At 34.7% G+C, this 20563-nt stretch overlaps 2 protein-coding genes across 2 annotated transcripts; one reads left to right on the top strand and one right to left on the bottom strand.

The window, feature by feature from the left end:
• Window positions 1–1912: 1912 nt before the first annotated feature.
• On the top strand, window positions 1913–3707 carry LOC146917903 (uncharacterized). The gene has a single exon (XM_085716664.1). It carries the CDS (start codon window positions 1961–1963, stop codon window positions 3674–3676), a length of 1716 nt encoding a protein of 571 aa, XP_085572790.1. The 5' UTR covers window positions 1913–1960; the 3' UTR covers window positions 3677–3707.
• Window positions 3708–7797: 4090 nt separating this feature from the next.
• Window positions 7798–10991, bottom strand: LOC146917902 (uncharacterized). The gene has a single exon (XM_085716668.1). The coding sequence runs from the start codon at window positions 9917–9919 to the stop codon at window positions 8432–8434; it is 1488 nt and encodes a 495-aa protein (XP_085572794.1). The 5' UTR covers window positions 9920–10991; the 3' UTR covers window positions 7798–8431.
• Between the last annotated feature and the right edge of the window lie 9572 nt (window positions 10992–20563).

Here is a 20563-nt window from a genome sequence, read left to right as displayed (position 1 = left end):
AAAGTAAGATGCTTAGTTTACATTTTATATTTTACAATTTAATGTTTGATTATTAATTACTTTTGGAGAAGTCCTTATGGATTGGATTGGACTGTTTAATGAAGGGATACAACTAGAGGTGAACCTACGGATAGGATTTGGTGGGGAAATGTGGTACAAAGAGGCAACAATATGTATTAGACAGTGGGTGAAGCACTAATGAGTCTTTGTAATGTAGCATGCATTATAACAAGACTGGATTTTTTTGTTGAACATTTGATACTCATAAGCTTTTGTTTATCTTTATTTTATAATTGTCAAATGTTAATGTAATTAGCAATTTTTTTTTACTAAAATGTAATTAGCAATTAAATTGTGTGAGCTCTATCAAGTAGGCTACTTGACCCAAAAAAAACTAGCAATTAGAAATTCTAATTTAAGAAATTGTACATAAATGTGTTACTTTAGCATTTTTTACATTTCTTAAAATAATTGTCCCTTTAGAATACAAATGCATCATTTATTATTTTTTTCACTAGTATACTCTTAGGGATGGCAAAAAGGGTTAATCCGCTATGTTCCACCCCGCCCGTCAATAACCCGCCTAAAAAGGGGCGGAGCGGGGCGGGCCAACAAGAGAAATAAGGTTGAAAATCTCGCTCTGCCCCGTTTTATGGCAGACCGGCGGGTTGACCCGTCAATATTTTTTAAAAATAAATATTAATTAAAATCTTCACATAAACAATGTAAAAATATATAAATTTAAAGCAAACTTAAAGAAATATAAATATATAACTAATGACTCCACTAGAAATATGAACATAATTATTCAAACATATAAATTACATTTTCTAAAATTCTCTAATAAATCAATAAGACATTGAAAATAAAACTCCATGAGTTATCGATTAACTAAATGTTAAAAATATGAGACTAAAATCATAAAACAAAAGTGATAAACTTAATTGAATTTTCCCCCTAATATATATGGAGGTGAAAATTCGAAAATTTATCGTGACTTATAAATAAAAAGAAGTGAAAAAAAGAGTTTCTTTTTAACATATCAACTCAACGGGGCCAATCCGCCCGCCCCGCCACCGCCCCACTTTTTAGCGGGATAGGCGGAGCGGACACTCTACTTGTGGCGGATTTAAAATCTCAACCCATCCCGCTAAAAATGGCGGGTTAAACGGGCCGACCCGACGGGTCCAGTCCATTTTGTCAGCCCTACCTTATTTATTGAATTTCTTCTAACTTAACAACTTCACTAACTACCAAATAAGGGAATTATAGTGAATGAACTAATTTTATCATTGAAACCAACACAATTAATCATTACCTAAAAATTGTGTAGAAATTTTAAACGACTATTATTTTGAGATGGAGGGTATATATAATAATCAACAAATAAAAGTATGTACGCTCTTAAAAGAAGTATGTAATTAAATTTCAAAAAGAATATAGAAATTCCCCTAACATCATACATAAATTGAATTTACACTAACCTCTTATAGTGAATAATAGTGGCTACGTAAAATTAAATTACGGTTAACACTGATCTCATACCAAAACAAGAAAAACACAACTAACAATAAATAAATAGAAATTCTTAGAAAATGAAATTCATGAAATTCAAAAACCTTTATGAATAGAATACAAATCATTGACAAAGACGTTGATTCAATCTTTGATCTTGGTTGCACATCTATGGTGATTTGTGGATGAAAGAGGGTGAGAGGTAGAATGATCATGAAAAAGGGGTTTTTAGAAATTTACATGACGATGGCAATTTTAGTATTATCTTAAAATTTTAAGTAAATTTGGGTGTAATTAGAATTATATGGGGTGAGACTAGAAAGAATAAAAATAGAATCTTGTATATAGTTGGCGATGACTCCCCAAAGGACTTCTTTGAGACTGAGGTGAGCTTGCCTTAACCCTCGTGAGTGCAGAAACCTCGTGAGCTACACATTCGTGAGGCATGTTTCTGAGGCATGTTTTTCGTGTCTCTATTCCCAAAAAGTTTCATCCTTTTCGATTTCAGAAAAACACTCATTTCTATTTCATTCCTTCTTTATGCTTCTCCTCTTCAACGATATTCCCTCAATTCCATAACAACAATGATGCTGATGATGCTGTTTCATTGTTCAATCGCTTGATCCGTCAGAATCCCACTCCTCCCAACATCGAATTTGGTAAGATTTTAGGTTCCCTTGTTAAGACCAAACATTACCACACTGTTGTTTCCCTTTTTCAAAAAATGGAACATAGAGGAATTAAACCTAACTTAGTCAATTGCAACATCCTCATCAATTGTTTCTGCCAAATGGGTCTTATCCCTTTTGCTTTCTGTGTATTGACAAAGATTCTCAAAAACGGTTACGAGCCAGATACCATAACATTGAATACACTCATCAAGGGTCTCTGTCTCAAAGGTGACATCAACAAAGCATTGCACTTTCATGACAAGGTGGTGGCGATGGGATTTCAGTTGGACCAATTTAGTTATGGAACCTTGATTAATGGGTTATGTAAAGTTCGTGAAACAAAATCAGCTCTTGAATTGCTCCGGCAACTTGATGGAAAATTGGTTCAGCCTGATGTGGTAATGTACAATACCATTATTGATGGTATGTGCAAAAGTAAACTTGTTAACAATGCTTTTGATTTATATTCTGAAATGGTTTCTAAGAGAATTTCTCCTACAGTTGTCACTTATAATTCTTTAATTTGTAGCTTTTGCATTGTTGGTAAATTGAAAGTTGCAATTGGTTTGTTCAATAAAATGATATTGGAAAACATCACCCCGAATGTTCGTACTTTTAATACATTGGTTGATGGGTTTTGTAAGGAAGGAAAGATGAAAGAAGCTAAAAATATGTTAGCTATGATGATTAAACAAGGCATTAAACCAGATGTTGTTACTTATAACTCTTTAATGGATGGATATTGCCTAGTTAAAAAAGTGAACAAGGCCAAACGTATATTCAACACTATGGCCTCAAGGGGAGCGACTCATGATGTTCCAAGCTACAATATAATGATTAATGGGTTTTGTAAGATTAAAAAGGTCGATGAAGCCATGAATCTCTTTGAAGAAATGCATTGCAAAAACATTATTCCTGATGTGGTAACTTACAATTCCCTTATTGATGGTATCTGTAAATCGGGGAAAATCTCTTATGCTTTAAAGCTAGTCGATGAGATGAATGATAGAGGTCAACTACCTGATATAATTACTTACAATTCTATACTAAATGCTTTATGCAAAAATCATCATGTTGACAAGGCAGTTGCATTATTAACAAAATTGAAAGACCTGGGTATCCAACCAAATATGTACACATACACTATTCTAATTGATGGATTGTGTAAAGGTGGAAGACTAGAGGATGCAATGAAAGTTTTTGAAGATATTTTGGTCAAAGGCTACAATCTTGATGTATATACATATACCATTATGATCCATGGGTTTTGTTACAAGGGTTTGTTTGATGAAGCCTTGGCTATGCTATCAAAAATGAAGGACAATAATTGCAATCCAAATGTTGTGACTTACGAAATAATTAAACGTTCTCTGTTTGATAAAAATGAAAATGATAAGGCCGAGAGACTTCGTGAAATGATTGCGAAAGGTGTACTTTATGATCAGAACTTGGTAAGATTTTTCTTGACTTCAACATTGTTATTATTTTGAATTTATGTTTCAACATTATTTATCATTTCATTTATTTTGCTGCTTCACCTAATGGGAAAGAATGCCTTTGTTATTGTTGTTTCATTTGTTAACTATTTTTATACTAAACAAAATGATAGATTGGTGAGTTCCTACACAAGGGATATTATAATTATTGTTGTTGTGTTTTACTAATTGTTTTACATCTCTAGCCAATACCTTCAACAATAGTAAACATCTCGATGCTTTATATTTCATTTCATTCCGTGGCATCCCTAAAATATGGAAAGTCTATTCTAAAAAGAAGTAAATGAGTAGTGAGGTAATGAGTGAGGAAGGGCGAGCTTAGCCGTAGTTAGTTATTGATAATGGATGATGATAGAATAAGCAGGTGAGAGTTTAAGAGAGATAAGCAAGAGAGAAATCTCATTTCTTTAACTCCTACCCCATCTTGATAGTTTCAAGTATTCAATGTTGTACATGGGCCCCTCAGAGTCGACTTCCCGGCGGCTGCACTCTACAGTGCTTTACTCAGCCTTTCCGGTCATTCCCTATGTAGGTAGCCCTTTCCTAGCCACCAAAATTCGACTTCAATACCAGTGTTAGAAATAGTATCTAAATTAAAGAGAATGTGTGAATAATTTGGATAATATTGAAGAAATACTCATGAAAGGGATTTGACTATTTGAGAGTCTTTCACATTAGGAGACCTCTTGCTACCAGATTTAATTAAGCCAAGCCAAAAGAGTATGGTGACAGGAACATTGGTTAGCACATAAGTGAATTAGAAATCCTGCCAAGAATAGATGAAAATGTCAACTATGTGGTGTGGATGGATATATCTACAAAGCATTCTATGCAGTTATTTTATCTCAATATTGTGCTTGTTAATTCATTAACACGCGATAGAAATTTGAAAGGCATATTATATTGAGATCCAGTGGACATCAATGTATAGATTAAAATGGAAACCTCATTAGAAATATAACTTGTTCAATTGTTTCTGTATTTCCTATTGACAAATAAATTTTCAATTAATTTCTCTTATCTTCAAACCTCATTAGATTAAAATGTGATACCTGCATCAGAATAAATCACCAACCTTAGACCTTTGCCATGTACATATTCAGCTAGAAACTTAATTTCTGAAGGGAATGCTGAAGCTTTGGCAACCAAATTGCCCTGCCACTATTTCATGTTAAAATCTCACTCACATTCTTGCATATCTTAGTGCAATTGTTGTCTACCCTTAAGTTGTTTTTTGTTTCAAAATCATGTTTTCGTCAATAAAATGGATATCTTTTTTCAGGTTCTATTTTAGCTGGTACATTTCCTTCTTTTAAATAAGCATATAATTTGATACTTCCAAACCAATTTTCTAAGTTTTGGAAATCTGTCTGAAGCATATATGCAAGGGTTGGAATAATTAATGTCACAAGAAATTATGTTTTGTGTGAACGCTGTAATCTGTTTTTATTTTGTTTCTGATGCATAAACAAGTCTATTTCTAATATCTTTTATAGTGAGTCTTTTATTTCACATGTTTCAAAGGTCTTGCAAATAACTGAACATTTGTAGATTAAATTCTCAAGAGCTCTTGATGAAAGCATATTTGTAACATCTAACAAGAATTTTGTGCTAATAATACATATGAAGTTTATATAAATCTAAATTCTCTTGGCTAGGCTTGAATTATTTCCACGATTTGATATAAAATACACAATTTTTAAATCAAATTATGTTATACAACAATATTGAAAAGACAGAAAAAATTTGCTTGATCAGTGAAAGATATAAAACACCCTTTATATTTGAACTTACCCTTATTATACTGATGGTGTTCTAACGATGTGTATGTTTCTCTAGACCAGTTTGAATCTTTAAACTAATATTTTTCTTCTATGAAATATTATAGCTATTGTGAAAATACATATATTTTGCCAAATTTATGTATTTCTACTTATATGATTTAATGTTTGTTTATTTGTTGTGATGCAGCCTGTTGACATAACGAGATACACATAACATCTAGATAAAAATTATAACTATTCATTTAGTGGAATAAGACGTGGTTGTCGTCGTCGTTGTTGTATATGAAATGTATTTTTTGAATAATCCATGATAAAAGAAGTTTCTTTGTTGCATATAAAACTTAAAATAGCACATCTCCCTTGCATAACTGGTGTTTGCTTATTGATATTTTAGGCTGAACGTAGGATTCAAGTAGATTGACAAGCTCTGTCTAGTGTATGCATTATTTTTGGTTTGGTTCTAATTTTTATTTTCCATGTTTAGAGGAAGGTTTTTTATCTCTGAATTTCTTTTTCTACGAAGCCAATATAAGAATGGAAACAAAGAGTACTCATATTTGGAGCTTTGTTCTCCTTATCTTGTTTTTCCTTCCTCAGTCCTTACATTTTCATATTAAAAGATAATTGTGTAATGTCTTTGATCTCAATATCTCGTCCTTCCTTACTCGGCCTTTGATCTCAAATAAAACTTTAGCATTTTGTCCCTATGATAGTATTCAATACCTTGTATGTTACTTTGAATTGAACATCTTTTTCGCAACATATACTCATTATACATGGAAATGAATGATCCACTGATGAAGCTATAATAGAGCATCTCTCACTTCTCACTTGCAAACTTAATTTAATTTCTCTTATGCAGGCAGCAGTTTGTGACACTTCAGTGCTCCCAAAATGCGGAAGGACCTCACAAGTGCTTAATTAGAGAATGACATACCACAAGACGATACAGGTTTGAAAGAAATCGGAATGGAACACCTTCATAACAGAATGACAATACATATGAAGCTAGTAAAATAAAAAGAAGATGGAGGACGTTTATGTGTGTGAATCTCCTCGCAGATGGTTGATGTCAGATAAACCTGATAGTTCAATGACCAAGATGGTTTAAAGCTAAAGAAAATTTGAAAAAAAGAAATGAAAAAAAAAAAAAGGATGCATGATTTCCAAAAGAAAATGAATCAGAAATTTGAAGAATGAAGCTTTACAATGGAGATAAAGATAGGTTTATTGATTAATATTAGAAAGTAAGTATCAGAATGCTTAATTATATGCTTGCAATGGATCCATTAACTTTGAATCATAATAGTTATCCTTTCATACCGACCATAAATAAGTCCTATGTTGGTCTTCGAGAAAGGAAAAAAAAAACATAGAAACTCATTTGGTCCTTAATAAATGAAAATATCAATTTGATCTCCAAGATATCAAATGTTAGTGAAATTGGTCTTTTTTAACATGATATTTTGGGACATGTTAATCTCTTTTATTATTCCACTAAAGGTCACAAATCCACTAAATAATGTGAAAATTGAAATAAATCGGGGGTATTGAATTTTAGTCTTTTCAATCACTCACACAACTTCATATAAAATATAAACTACAATTGTCGCTTGTAAGTATAATTCAGTCGGTAGTTGTAAGGACATTATTATACAAGGCTCAGATTTTGGACCCTGGAATCTCCATTTCTTCACACGTAAAGTGTGTGAGTTCAGCCACTAGGCTACTTAGCAGAATAAAAGAGTTATATCTTAAGGGGGAAAAAACATTTTAGTCCCCATCAGTGTAATGCATTGTCACATTTGTCCTCGACGTTAGTCATTCCACTTTTTTTTAGTCACGCTAGTACCCGATGAGAATAAGGGTGTCAACTTGGTCAAAAATGTTGATGTGGCGACGAAATTGACCAAATGACATGCTAACATGTTCTCAATGACCATTTTTAACATAGAAAACAACAATATTCAAAGGGGAACACATATGGAAAGTCATCCATGTGAGTATTTACAAATTAAATCTATAAAGGTTAATTTTGATGGCTCTACATTCTCTTTCCTTAGCCTCGTGTTTTTGACATAGCCACCGTTCTTAGTTAACGTCAAGGACTAAAGTGACTAACGAATCAAAGTGACCAACAGATCTGAATTTGTTAAATAATGGAACTGGTAGCTTTGTTTTTTTGCAGGCTACCAAAGTACCTTCTAACTTTCTCATTTAGAATCTGTAAAATTAAGATTGAAACTATATACAGGGGGTCAAGGGAGAGGAAGTAAAGCAAACCTAAAAGGTATTTACTACACAACAAATCACAATGTAGATCCCCAAAACAATACACATCAAGTCTTTAAAATAGCAAAAACAGATGTTTATAATTTATAATCAATGGTTTAATATCACATTTTTCCTATGAAACAATGACCTGCCACTGAGCATTTATCTAAATATTCAACTTTATGAAACATACAACTCAGCAGAAAGGAATCATTTTGACTTAATTGTGCATTTGACATTTCTTTCAGGCGGCTTTTGCTATGCCTCTTGACTGGTGAATATTATCAGTGCAAGCTACAAACAAATAACACACACGCATGATCAACAGCACAGAACTCAATAATAAATGTTGATATCAAAAGAGTTAAGTATCTAAATTTATTGAAAGAACCATGTTTCTTGACAAGCATTTCAGAATATAAATCACGGGACAGTTGGGTAGAAAAGTAGATTCACACCAATTAGGAAGATAAGCATAGTTATTAAGAAATAAGAAAAGTCAACCACTATTGTTGTTGCAAGTATCATAATGAAACTAGCTAAGTATAAACTTTAAATCAAAACAAATGTAATAGTCAGCCAATTGTACAAATTTTTCTTGTATTTCTATCAAAAGAAATAAAGATTAGACGATCGTTTTAAAATTCAAAATAACAAATTATACCTTGAAAGCACCTCACCTAGTGCTAGATTACAATAGACCTCTAACAATCATTTCACGAAGAAGTATCAGCGCCTTATCATTCTTGTCATTTTCGAACAAAGCACAAATAAGAGTTTGGTAAGTTACCGCATTTGGGGTGCAGCCATTGTCTTCCATTTTTGAGAGTAAGGACAATGCTTCATCGAACAAGCCCTCTTTACAAAGCGCGTTAACCATAACATTATACATCCAAACATCTAAACGGTAGCCCTTAATCAAAAGATCTTGATAAACCTCTTGTGCATCCTTAAGTCTTCCATTTTTGCATAGTCCATCAACAAGTATAGTGTATGTATACATATTTGGCTGAATCCCTTGGTCTTTCATCTTATTTAATAATGCAATCGCCTTGTCAACCTGATGGTTTTTGCACAAAGCATTCAATAAAGAACTGTAAGTGATCACATTAGCTGATTGACCTCTATTGTGCATCTCATCTATAAGATCCCAAACATCAGAGATTCTTTCCGATTTGCAAAGTCCATCGATAAGTGAATTGTATGTTACAGTATCAGGAGCCATGTTTTTTAAATGCATTTCTTTGAAATGATTCGTAGCTTCATCTACCATTTTATTCTTACATAATCCATTAATCATGACATTGTAGCTATGAACATTAGGAGTCACTCCCCTTAGAGAAAGAGTGTTGAATACATGTTTGGCCTTGTTGACTTCTTTAACCAAGAAATACCCATCCGTTAAAGAAGTATAAGTAACAACATTAGGTTCCACACCTTGTTTTATCATAACAGGTAACACACTTGTAGCTTTTTTCATCTCTCCTTCCTTACATAAACCATCAACCAATGTATTAAAAGTACGAACATTCGGGGTGATGTTTTTCAAGGTCATTTGATTTAACAAACCAACTGCTTCTTTCATTTGACCCAGAATGGAAAAACCATATATTAGAGTATTGTAAGTGACGACATCAGGACAAATTTTCTTAAAAATCATTTCAGAATATAAATCATAGGCGTCAATTACGAGCTTATCTTTGCATAGACTATCTATGATTATGCTATACATTACCACATTAGGCCTAATCAATAACCCTTCAATCTTTCTAAGCAACTGTAGGGCAGCTCTTGTTTCTCCGGATTTACATAACCCGTTAATTAATGTCCCATAACTAACTTGATCAAGGTGAAACCCCTTTGCTATAACATGATCATGAAAGTAAATGGCTTTCCTAACCTCGCCATTAAGACAAAGACCTTTGATAATTGTATTGAATGTTACAGTATCAGCCTTATAACCTAACTTGAGAATTTTGCCGAATATAGAAAATGCGAAATTGATTTGATTGAGATGGCAGAAAGAATTAATCAAGATGTTTAAAGTAACAATGTTAGGTTGAATACATTTAAGTTCCATTTGTTTCGAAAAAGAAATAGCAGTGTTGAAATGATTCAACTTAGTAAGGGAAGATAAGATCTTGTTAAATTCAAAGATGGGTTGGGTAGGGTTGTTCATATGAAGAATGTGATTGAAGGATGAAACAGCATCATCAACATTGTCAATGAACGAAGGAAGAGGCTGAACGTGTAATCGATGAATTGGAAGAAACAAATTGGCAGTGGAAGGAACAGAGAGAGCATACCTTAACCTTAAAAATGATGACGTGATGACAAGTTTAAGTGCAACTAGATAGAGAGTGAAGAAGAACGGCGGAATGAGCTTACTGATACAGAATAAGAAGCATTCAAGACACTTTCTTTATTTCAATCATCAAATTGGTATCAGCCTTATTTTGAGCTTACCAATTTTCTATTCCTCCCATTCTCCTCTCCTCTTTTTATTTCTCCCCCAACTTTGCTTATTTTTGCATCCTTATCGATGTCATATTCGCCAAGTACTTATCTTGGTTTTTTAAGTTTGACAAAAATACAGGTTTAGTTTTAAGTTTTTTAAATTTCAAATAGCTCTTTTAAGTTATTAATTTGTTACTTGTTCGAGAAAAAAAAATTATTACTTTGTTACACCGTTATCCTTTTAAGAACATATTTGAAACTTAAAAACTTAAAAAAAACAATTAAATATATGCATTAAATTAACAGCTTAAATGACTTATTTGAAACTTAAAAAAGTTAAAGGATTAATCCGGTACTTTTGTTAAACCTAAAGGACCAAAAAAGGCATTTTGCTTATTATATTATCTCTATGAACCAATTTTTGTCACATTTCAAATGTAATAAACCTCTTTAAGAAATTCTTACTTACCTTGATTTTCTTTTTTGTTAGGGATTGTAGATTTGATCTATTCAAATTGATGTTGATCATTTTGTGAGTTTATCGGTTTGTATAAGTATATAACCGACTAATAATAATTTCAGTTAGTTATTGAACAATTGGAAGTTGATTCAATTGTAAAAATGTGGATGTGAATGAATTGATTTTAGTCTTGGATCATGTTTTCAATTAAAATTCAAAGTAGTCATCAACTTCATCAATGTACTAGCTAGGTCCTTGATAGAACAACTAGGTTATCAATTAAACCACGTGATTTAACTGAATGACTCCTCCGTATAACTCAACTTCTATAAAAAAAAAAAAAAGGTATAGATATTAAATCAGATCAAACTAGATAACTGAGTCTAAATTTAAACAAGACAAAAAAACGCAGCAGTGAAAACTATTATAGAAATTAATCATTAGGAAAGGAATGCCTGATATTTCAATAATATCACATTGAGTCAAAATAAGATATATTAGCATAGTTTTAAAACTCAGCTCGGTCATCGACTCAGTAGGGGTACTGGGTCATTGAGTTAATGGTCGAACCACTGAGTCACTGGTTGAACCACATGACTGAATCGGATTAAACCGAATAACTCGGCTAGATGACTCTGTCTTAAGATTAATTTTTTTTATACATATTTAACAAAATTAAATTGGATTGAATAGATGACTCGACCACTTAAAAACTAAAAAAGAGACATGTAATATGTATATTAATATCTTTTTTGAAAAAATGTATATTAATATCTATATAACTATATTTTTTAAACATGAAATAGATTTTGTTTTGCATATATATTAATATTAATATAATATCTAGATTTTCTAAAAAAAATATATGATGTTATGTTAAAATTATTGTGTAAATATTATATTTAATAATGATTTTCTCTTTCTCTTTTTAAAAGAAAAGAAACGTTGTGTTCTAGCCACTTCTAAAATTAAAATGTGATATATTTACATATGTAATGAAGTCGTTGTAGTGGTTAAGTTTTCACCAACTATTCATTTTGATGTCTATGGTTCGATTCCTGTTGTCCTCACTTTTTCATATTCTGGATTTTCTACAAAATCAAAGTTGTTGAAGCATTAATCTTCAAAGTTGTTGAAGCATTAATCTGCATTAATTGTTGAAGCATTAAACCGTATTAATTAGTATAGTTAGTACATTAATGGAGCAATAATCGGTATTAATCTTAATCCTTCCCTAATGACTAATTATGAGAACAAAAATTAAAAAAAATATTAAACCGGGTTGGCTCAGAAAACCGGTCGAGTCACCGGTTTTAACCGGTTTTTGGCGAGTCAAAACGGTTTTCACCGGTTTAAATGCATAGCCAATCTGACATGTGGCTCGAACCGGCATACCCACTGGTTCCCGATCGGACCGGTTCGACCGGCCGGTCCGAGCCGGTTTTTAAAACTATGTATATTAGCAAAAATGAAATTATTCATGAAGCAAAAAAGGTCGACCATTTCCTCTTTTGGTGCATGCCACCACTCAGCATGGAAAGTCAGACTCCGTCAACACAAACACCGCATAGACATCCTTGAACTCTCATTGTGAAGGCAGAAGCATCAAGGATGTTAGAGAAAACAAGGAATTTAAATTCTCTTAGGCTTTGTTTGGGAGTTGAGTTTTGGAGGGGAGGGGGAAGGGAAGGCTTGTGGCGAGATAAATCCTTGTTTGGAAGTTAAAAAAAAAACCGAGGAAAGGTTTTGAAGGGTTTATTTAGTCTAATTTATTTCGGAGTTCCTCCATATTGGAAGGTTTTCGGGGTTAAACATACAAATTGATAATTTTACTCTTACAATAATTCAAAATTCCAATTCTTTTATCATTCTTTTATTTTTTATTTAAATTATTAATGAAATTTGTACCCAAAAATAATAATTATGAAAGAAAAGGAAATATAATTTTTAGATATTTAGTAAAATTAATTTATCATTATTGTATCACTTTTTAAAAAAATGTTTTCAAAATTTTTATAAGATTGGTAAAAAAATATTATGTTTATATAATAACTATAAAGTACAACACGGTATTGATTTTAAGAAGAAAAAAAGGTAAAATAGTAAAATTATCACATATGACCTCATTTTTCCTTTCTTGTTGGTTTCTTAACTCCGAAACAAGGGAAGAGTTTTCCCTCCTTTCCCCCTCCCCTCCTTAACCTTTCATTTCCTTCCCCTCAAAACTCGCATACGAAGCCTTATGATCCATGTAGCATATGATACAAACTCAAAAGATATATTGATTTTCTTAATTGCAAGTTTTACAAGAAGATGCTCCCATTTACATGTCTCAGTTTCTGTCATTTTTGCCAAATGCATTTCTTTACCCTTCATCCTACTAATCCATAGAACTTCCTAGCAGAGTAATCACAAACTTCTATCTTCTACTTTGCAGAAAGTTCAGTAATGAATAGTTTTGTTGGCTTGTTAAACCACCAGAACATTGGAACTTAGAATTTTTCCTAGGATCCATAATTGAAAATTTTATTTTCTTTTCTCTTTCAAATATTATTCGAATAATTCTTGACTTAAAATTTCATATCATTAATTATACATTTCATTCGTTACTATGAGCCGTACCTCATAGGCTACATTATCTCTCGTTGTAGCAAACGGAGTTTTCATATTCGTACGTCATAGGCTACATTATCTCTTCGTTGTAGCAAACGGAGTTTTCATATTCGTACGTCATAGGCTACATTATCTCTTCGTTGTAGCAAACGGAATTTTCATATTCGTTACTATGACCCGTACGTCATAGGCTACATTATCTCTTCGTTGTAGCAAACGGAATATACCACATTATCTCTTCGTTGTGGCGAACGGTAATATACCACATTATCTCTTCGTTGTGGCGAACGGAATATACCACATTATCTCTTCGTTGTGGCGAACGGAATTTCATAAAATATCTATGAGCTTGTTACTCATAGGCTGCATTATCTCTTCGTTGCAGCAAACGGATTTTTCATATTCTTTTCTTTTTCTTTCTTTTTCTATGAGCATGTTACTCATTTCAATTTTTCTCATCATTTCCATTTCTTTGCGATTTTCAATAATTCACTGTGAGCATATTACTCATAGGTTGCATTTTAAATTTTCTTTCAAATCATTTCTATAAGTATATATGCATCAATTGTGTTGTTAATTTCCCTCCAACATTTATACTAACATCAACATACTTATTAACATAAAAGACATTTTAGAATTAACAAGTAAGAGAGCCTAATCATGAAATAATCATTCTTGCTATCTTATAATCATTTTACTTCAAATGTACCATTCATATGGCATAATAGAAATGTTTAAACAAAAGACAAGTAATTCATAAAATGGTCTAATTATTCGTATTATCTTAATAATCTAGCATAATCATAATCGATCTTCAAAGGTGGGTTCTAAGCTAAAGGAACTCACCTTAACATTTTTATGAAGTCCCGACGCTCCTCAAGTCCCATTTCAGCTCCTGCTATGCCCATAAGCTCTGTTTTTGCCAAAACAGCTTAACTGCAGCTTATGGCTTCTGTACGCTCCCATTTCAGATCAGACTTCGATCCAAACTATTATTATGTCTACTAAACATATACATTCAATTCTGGACCCATTCGTTAACTAAAACTCGCAATTTAGCTTATTCGGTAAAATCTTCGTCTAAACCCGTAAGCATTTTCATGCAGAATTTAACAAACTTCTATTGTGTTTTCTGAGTTCGTTTCTAATCCAAATCACACGAAATTTATATCCGATTTGAAGGGAATTGAATGAGGAATCCATATATCCAACAATTGCACAGGTCTGGGCTACACAGCAGCAGCATTGATTCGATTAGCACTTGTACTGCCATACGAATTTCTACTCATAATTTCTAAAGTTCAATCATAATCACTTTTAACCATATTAACGCATTTCATCTAAGAACTCAGCCTTACATACATCAACAACATACCATCAATAATAACCAACGACAACAATTCCCTAATCTATCTCATTCCATAAACCCACAACATAAATTTGTAAAAAAAAAACAAAGCTTATTAGAAAGCTCACCTCAAAGCATTCTTTCAATTGATATCATAAGTTCTAAATTCCATTTCTTTGATCAAACCCTCAACCTTACCTAGATTAACCACAGCCTTATTCCTTGTCAATCCTCTAGCTTCAGCTCCTTAACTTCTTGTTACTCAACAACATGCATCTTCAAGATTAAGCTCCAAAACCCATGCCTTGCCTTCCTCTCATGCTAACAGAAGTGAAGGAAAGGAAATAAATGGGAATGAAGGGTTTGGTTCGGCCAAAGTGGAAGAGAGGGAGAAAAATTCAGCATGCTTCTCATCTAGAGTATTCAAAGATCATATAAACACCATTATATGTTGATTATTTGAGTGTTAGATGAAATTGATAAGATTGGGGTGAATGAAGAGATGACCGAGGGAGTTAGAAAGAAAAAGGGATGAGAAGACAAGGTTCTAGAGAGATAAGGAAAAATGAGAAGAAAAAATAATGAGGAAAAAAAAATGGTCTTTGTCTTTTAAAATATCTTGTAAGGCAAGATTACCATTTTGCCCCCACTTAAGTCTCAAAGATAAAAATAACTAACATAAAATTGAGAGTGTTTTTAAGCAGGGTTATTACAAGTCTAGAGCAATGTCTTCCCATACTCTATCAGGAATAGGGAGAGGGTGCAGCAACCCAAAAGGGGACTGATTGGTTGTCTTTGCTTGTTGACAGGTCAAGCAGGATTTCACAAATTCTATGACATCCTTGCGCATCCCATACCAGAATACATTCTCCCGCAGTCGTCCATAAGTCATGTGTATGCCACTGTGTCCCCCAATTAATGAAGCATGAAACTCTTCTAACAAAATCTGTTTGAAAGTGGAGTTGGCAGGTACAAACAGTTTGCCTTTATAGAATATCATTCCTTCAATTATCTGAAAATCCGGATATGCGAGAGGAGTTTCCTGTACTTTGTGAAGCAGTTGCTGAAACGCGTCATCCAAGGCCAATTGTTCTCTGAATTTTGTGAGGAATTCCATATGGGGAACTGAAAGTGCCAAGCAGTGGACTCTAGACAATGCGTCTGCAACCTTATTCTGAGCACCAGGTTTGTAGACGATGTTATACGAGTACCCCAAGAGTTTGGCCAAATAGAACTGCTGTTCCGGAGTTTGAATTACCTGTGTCATAAGCTCTCGAAGACTCCTTTGATCCGTATGAATGGTGAACGTGTTGCCCAACAAATAGGTACGCCATTTTTTGACAGCAGAAGTGATTGCGCAAAGCTCGCGAACATAGGTAGAAGCAGTCAGCATGCGAGGACAAAACTCCTTGCTATAATAGCAAAGTGGATGGCCATTTTGGATCAGAACTGCCCCCATGCCAGACCCTGATGCGTCTGTTTCCGAGACGAACGTTTCAGCAAAATTTGGTAATCCCAACACCGGGGCTTCTGTCATTGCTCTCTTTAATGAGTTGAATACTGCTTGTACCTCATCTGTCCAAACAAAAGCGTTTCGTTTGAGAAGGGTAGTGAGAGGGGACGCAATGGTGGAGTAATTGCGCACAAACTTCCTATAGAATCCCGTGAGGCCAAGAAATCCCCTAAGTTGCTTCACATTCTTAGGTGTGGGCCAATCCACCATGGCACTGATCTTTGCTGGATCCGGTCCTACTCCTTCCACTGAAACGATGTGCCCTAGGTAGTCAATGGAATTTTGAGCAAAGGAGCACTTGGAGTGTTTCAGACAGAATTCATTATCAAGGAGGCACTGAAGCACTGTTTCTAAGTGTTGTAAATGCGCCTCAAATGTAGCACTATAGACCAGAATATCATCAAAGAAAACAATAACAAAGCGTCGCAAATACGGTGCAAATATCAAGTTCATAGTGGATTGAAAAGTGGAAGGAGCACTGCTCAAGCCAAAGGGCATTACCAAAAACTCATAGTGGCCCTGATGAGTGCGAAAAGCTGTCTTGTGGATATCCCCCTGAGCCATTCGAATTTGGTGATAACCGGATCGAAGATCCAATTTGGAAAACCAACGTGTACCATAAAGTTCGTCAAGGAGTTCGTCGATTGTAGGAATGGGAAAACGATCCTTGATCGTAACAGCATTTAATGCTCTGTAGTCAATGCAAAACCTCCAAGTACCATCTTTCTTACGAACCAATAAGACTGGAGAGGAAAACGCACTCGAACTAGGTTGGATGATACCGTTAGTGAGCATTTCTTTGATTTGGGTCTCGATTTCCTGCTTCTGGAAGTGAGGATATCTATATGGTCTTACATTGATGGGATTTGTATTTTGTTGAAGGGTTATTTTGTGGTCTACTGGACGTTGGGGGGTAGTGAGGTGGGTGTTTTGAAGATGGGGGAAAATTTGGAAAGTAGGTTTTGAATGTGTTGGTTTGAGGGAGGTGGGTCGGTTTCGGTAGTATCTGGCGAGAGGAGTTGGAGGTGTAAGCAAGTATCAAGGGCCCCTGTATCGATCAATCGATTCAGCTGATGAAGGTTTGCTTCAGTTGGGCTGGGTTTAGGTATTCCAGTCAGATGGACTTCATCCCCATCTTTGGTAAAACTCATGGTGAGTTTCTCATAGTCAGTCACAATCGGTCCCAAAGTCTTGAGCCATTGGACCCCTAGGACCAACTCTGCACCACTCAAAGGTAACATAAATAGATCCACCATGAATTTGTGAGGTCCCAACAGAAGGGGGGTTTGGGCACAAATGGAGGTGCATTGGAGCTCTTCACCATTTCCTACCAACACTTTGAATGAGTGGGCTGGTTCAAGAGTGAGGCCCAGCTGCTTAGCTACTCTATCTTGTAGGAAATTGTGGGTACTCCCACTGTCTATGAGGATAGAAACTGGGCTTTTGCGGATATGACCCACAACCCGTAGGGTTTGGGGAATAGTATGACCCATAAGGGCATGGAGACTTATTTGGGTCGGGTGAGGATCCGCACTAGCAGGAGTCGGTTCGGGTTCGGTTTCACCTTGCAACTGAAACGCAGATCCTTCATCATCGGAATCTTCAGGTTGAACAATCAAGAGGTGAAAAAGACGCTTACATTTGTGCCCCGGTTGGAATTTCTCATCGCAGTTATAACACAGACCCTTGTCACGGCGAATTTGCAACTCATCAGGAGATAACCGTTTAATTGCCGGTGTGGTTTTTTGGGGAGTGACGGAGAGTGTCGGACGAAAGGAAGATCCCGACGGTGGCGGAGGCGGCGGCACTGAACCCCTGGTGTGATAACTTGCGCGATCTGCAAACTTGTCTTCCTGTAGCTTGGCGAGATTGATAGCTTGCGTGAGAGATGCAGGTTGAAAAGCTTGAACTTCACGGCGTATCATCGGTTTGAGCCCAGAAACGAAGCAGCTTAAGTAGAACGCTGGAGGTAAACCTACAATTCTGTTTGCGAGAGACTCAAATTGGGTTTGGTATTCTCGCACCGAACCTGTTTGGCTTAATTTGCAGAGAGCACCTCTCGGATCTTCATACTGAGATGGAGCAAATATGGCCTCAAGAGCGTGAAGAAATGATGGCCATGTGAGCAATTGACCATTCTGATGCATCCATTGAAACCACGGCAGGGCGTCGCCTTCCATGTAAAAGGATGCGATGCGGAGGCGTTGTTCGTCGGAAGTGAGGTGGTAGTCGAAAAACTGGTTGATCTTGAAGATCCAACCTAAAGGATCTGTGCCATTGAAACGGGGGATATCTAATTTGATGGTGGTGGGAGGGACGGAGGTGATATCTGGGTTGTGATTGAATCCTAGTGGACCAAGGCGGGAACGAATGCCGTGAAACTCTGTTGTGAGGTAGGACAAGTTGGTGGTGAGGTGGTTGAGGGTGTTTGCTAGATCTTCAAGGGTGGGAGGAGAAGACATGGTCAATGAAAGCACCAAGTTGTTATGAATTGTGTGTGCGTGTGGCAGGAGTAATAGAGCTACAATTAACACTACTGTAAAAACTACTACTACACTAATTTCATAACTTTCTTCTCTGCTTTATTCAGATGCATAAGGGTACTTTTATAGTACTATTACAAAGGAATATTCATAGTACATTCTTATCAGGCACATGCATTTCTCTAACAAACTAATGACTCAGCAATAACAACTATTAGTGACTCATAGCAGAGGAACCTTCTAGACCTTTGGTGACTCAATTCATGCTTCCTTTCTTCACACAAGGGACCACATAATCTTTCAAGTATTTGGGCCTAGTCCTGTTGCGTTTGGCTCTTATCTGAGGTATCATATCTTCCTCATATTGCACCCCTAGCTCATTCTGATCCCTCTCATTCAGTGTACTTGTGCCCATGACACATTGTAATCCAAAAGAGTATTACATTGACCAAAACGAATTATTACAGAAGGAATGATCAATAGATATGTTAGCTGCTATGAATTATGACAGGAACATAAACCTTTTTCTCAGAAGCCAGTTTGATTAGTTACACAAAATCTAGCAATCAACACATTGTTCTAGCTTTAGAAATCTAACACAATGGCTATGAGAAACTATCCTTTTTCCCTACCAATCATTTGAAATTGAAACCAATCATATAACTTGTTAGATGCTTTTCCAATCAAACACAATGATGAACACTCAAAAAATTCAGTTGCCAGAAATTGGGAGAGCTAAATATGATAGCCGCCGCATCACTACAAATTCTTGCTTATATACAATAAACATTTATACATAACAAAAAATGTTTGAGGGTCTAATTTTATAGAGCTAAATAGTAGTAAAATAAGGACCTAAAGCCTTTGGTTTGCACACTTTTCAGTTTGTCGGTGTCGATCTTTTCAGGAATGATATTCACACTTGTTTTTGAATAATTTAGATGGCTTCCATTAGCATTATTTGGAAGGAACAGAGTCTCAAAATATTTCAAAACAAAGGGTCGTTTATCATTCAGATTGTTGATAGGGCTAAACTTCATTCATGATGCTGGTTTAAAGTCGATATGCCTAATTTAGCTTTCGTTTCGATTTCTATGCCTGGTAGATTAATAAGTCTCTTTGTATTAGTTATTCTTCCGGGTAATAATACCGCTTGTTATTTTTATCTTCTTTGCCTTTTGTTTTTCTTGCAATTTGACATTTTATTTTGATTCCTTGATAGGTACACATTGTGCTTAACTTGGTATCATTTGTTCTTTATATAATCCTTCTAAGGACAAATAAGTACCCAACCCCATTACATCAAAATCATTCTAAGGACACTGGCTAAAACCTCACCTTAACAACAAAACAAGCTCAACAAGCAATCCAAAACTAGATCAATCCTTAAATAAACTATTCTTCAATTCATCTATCTAGTCCCTCAGTCACTTTGAGTTGTTTGAGTGATGTTAACGATAACACTAGGAATCCATTTCTCTCTTAACAAGTTTCCTTATAGTTTGTTTAGTATCATTATCCAACAGTAAGCCTTCCTTTCCTAAATTCTCCATTATCTACACCTATTCTTCTGAGAACTTTCCTTTCAATTGTGGATCAGCAAGCAAGTAGTAGCCTCAAACAGATGAAGTTTGGTAAGCTATATCAAATATTTCAGACTCCAAAACCTCTCTCTTGTTATAATTTATTAAGCAACTATATGCAAGATGTTCAAGTTGAAGCATCTAATGTAATTGTCAAAAAATCCAATCGTTGAAATTCAATATTATAAATGTAAATTGAGATACATCATCTTCCTACCACGCAAAGTGCATTCAAAAGAAATGCAAATTAGAAGAACAATTCTAATGGAAATCAAAATAAAAACTTCATTCAAAAGAAGAAAGAGTGAAACACTCGTTTTTTTTTTTTTTTTGTCTTGCTAACCATTGCCCGGCAATGGTTAAGAA

This window comes from Medicago sativa, chromosome 6 (genome assembly GCF_051527215.1).
Source record: "Medicago sativa cultivar Bolivia chromosome 6, Bolivia_mono, whole genome shotgun sequence".
Taxonomy (NCBI): Eukaryota; Viridiplantae; Streptophyta; class Magnoliopsida; order Fabales; family Fabaceae; genus Medicago; species Medicago sativa.
Note: the sequence above shows the minus strand (reverse complement) of the source record. Positions and strands in the feature narration are given on the sequence as shown.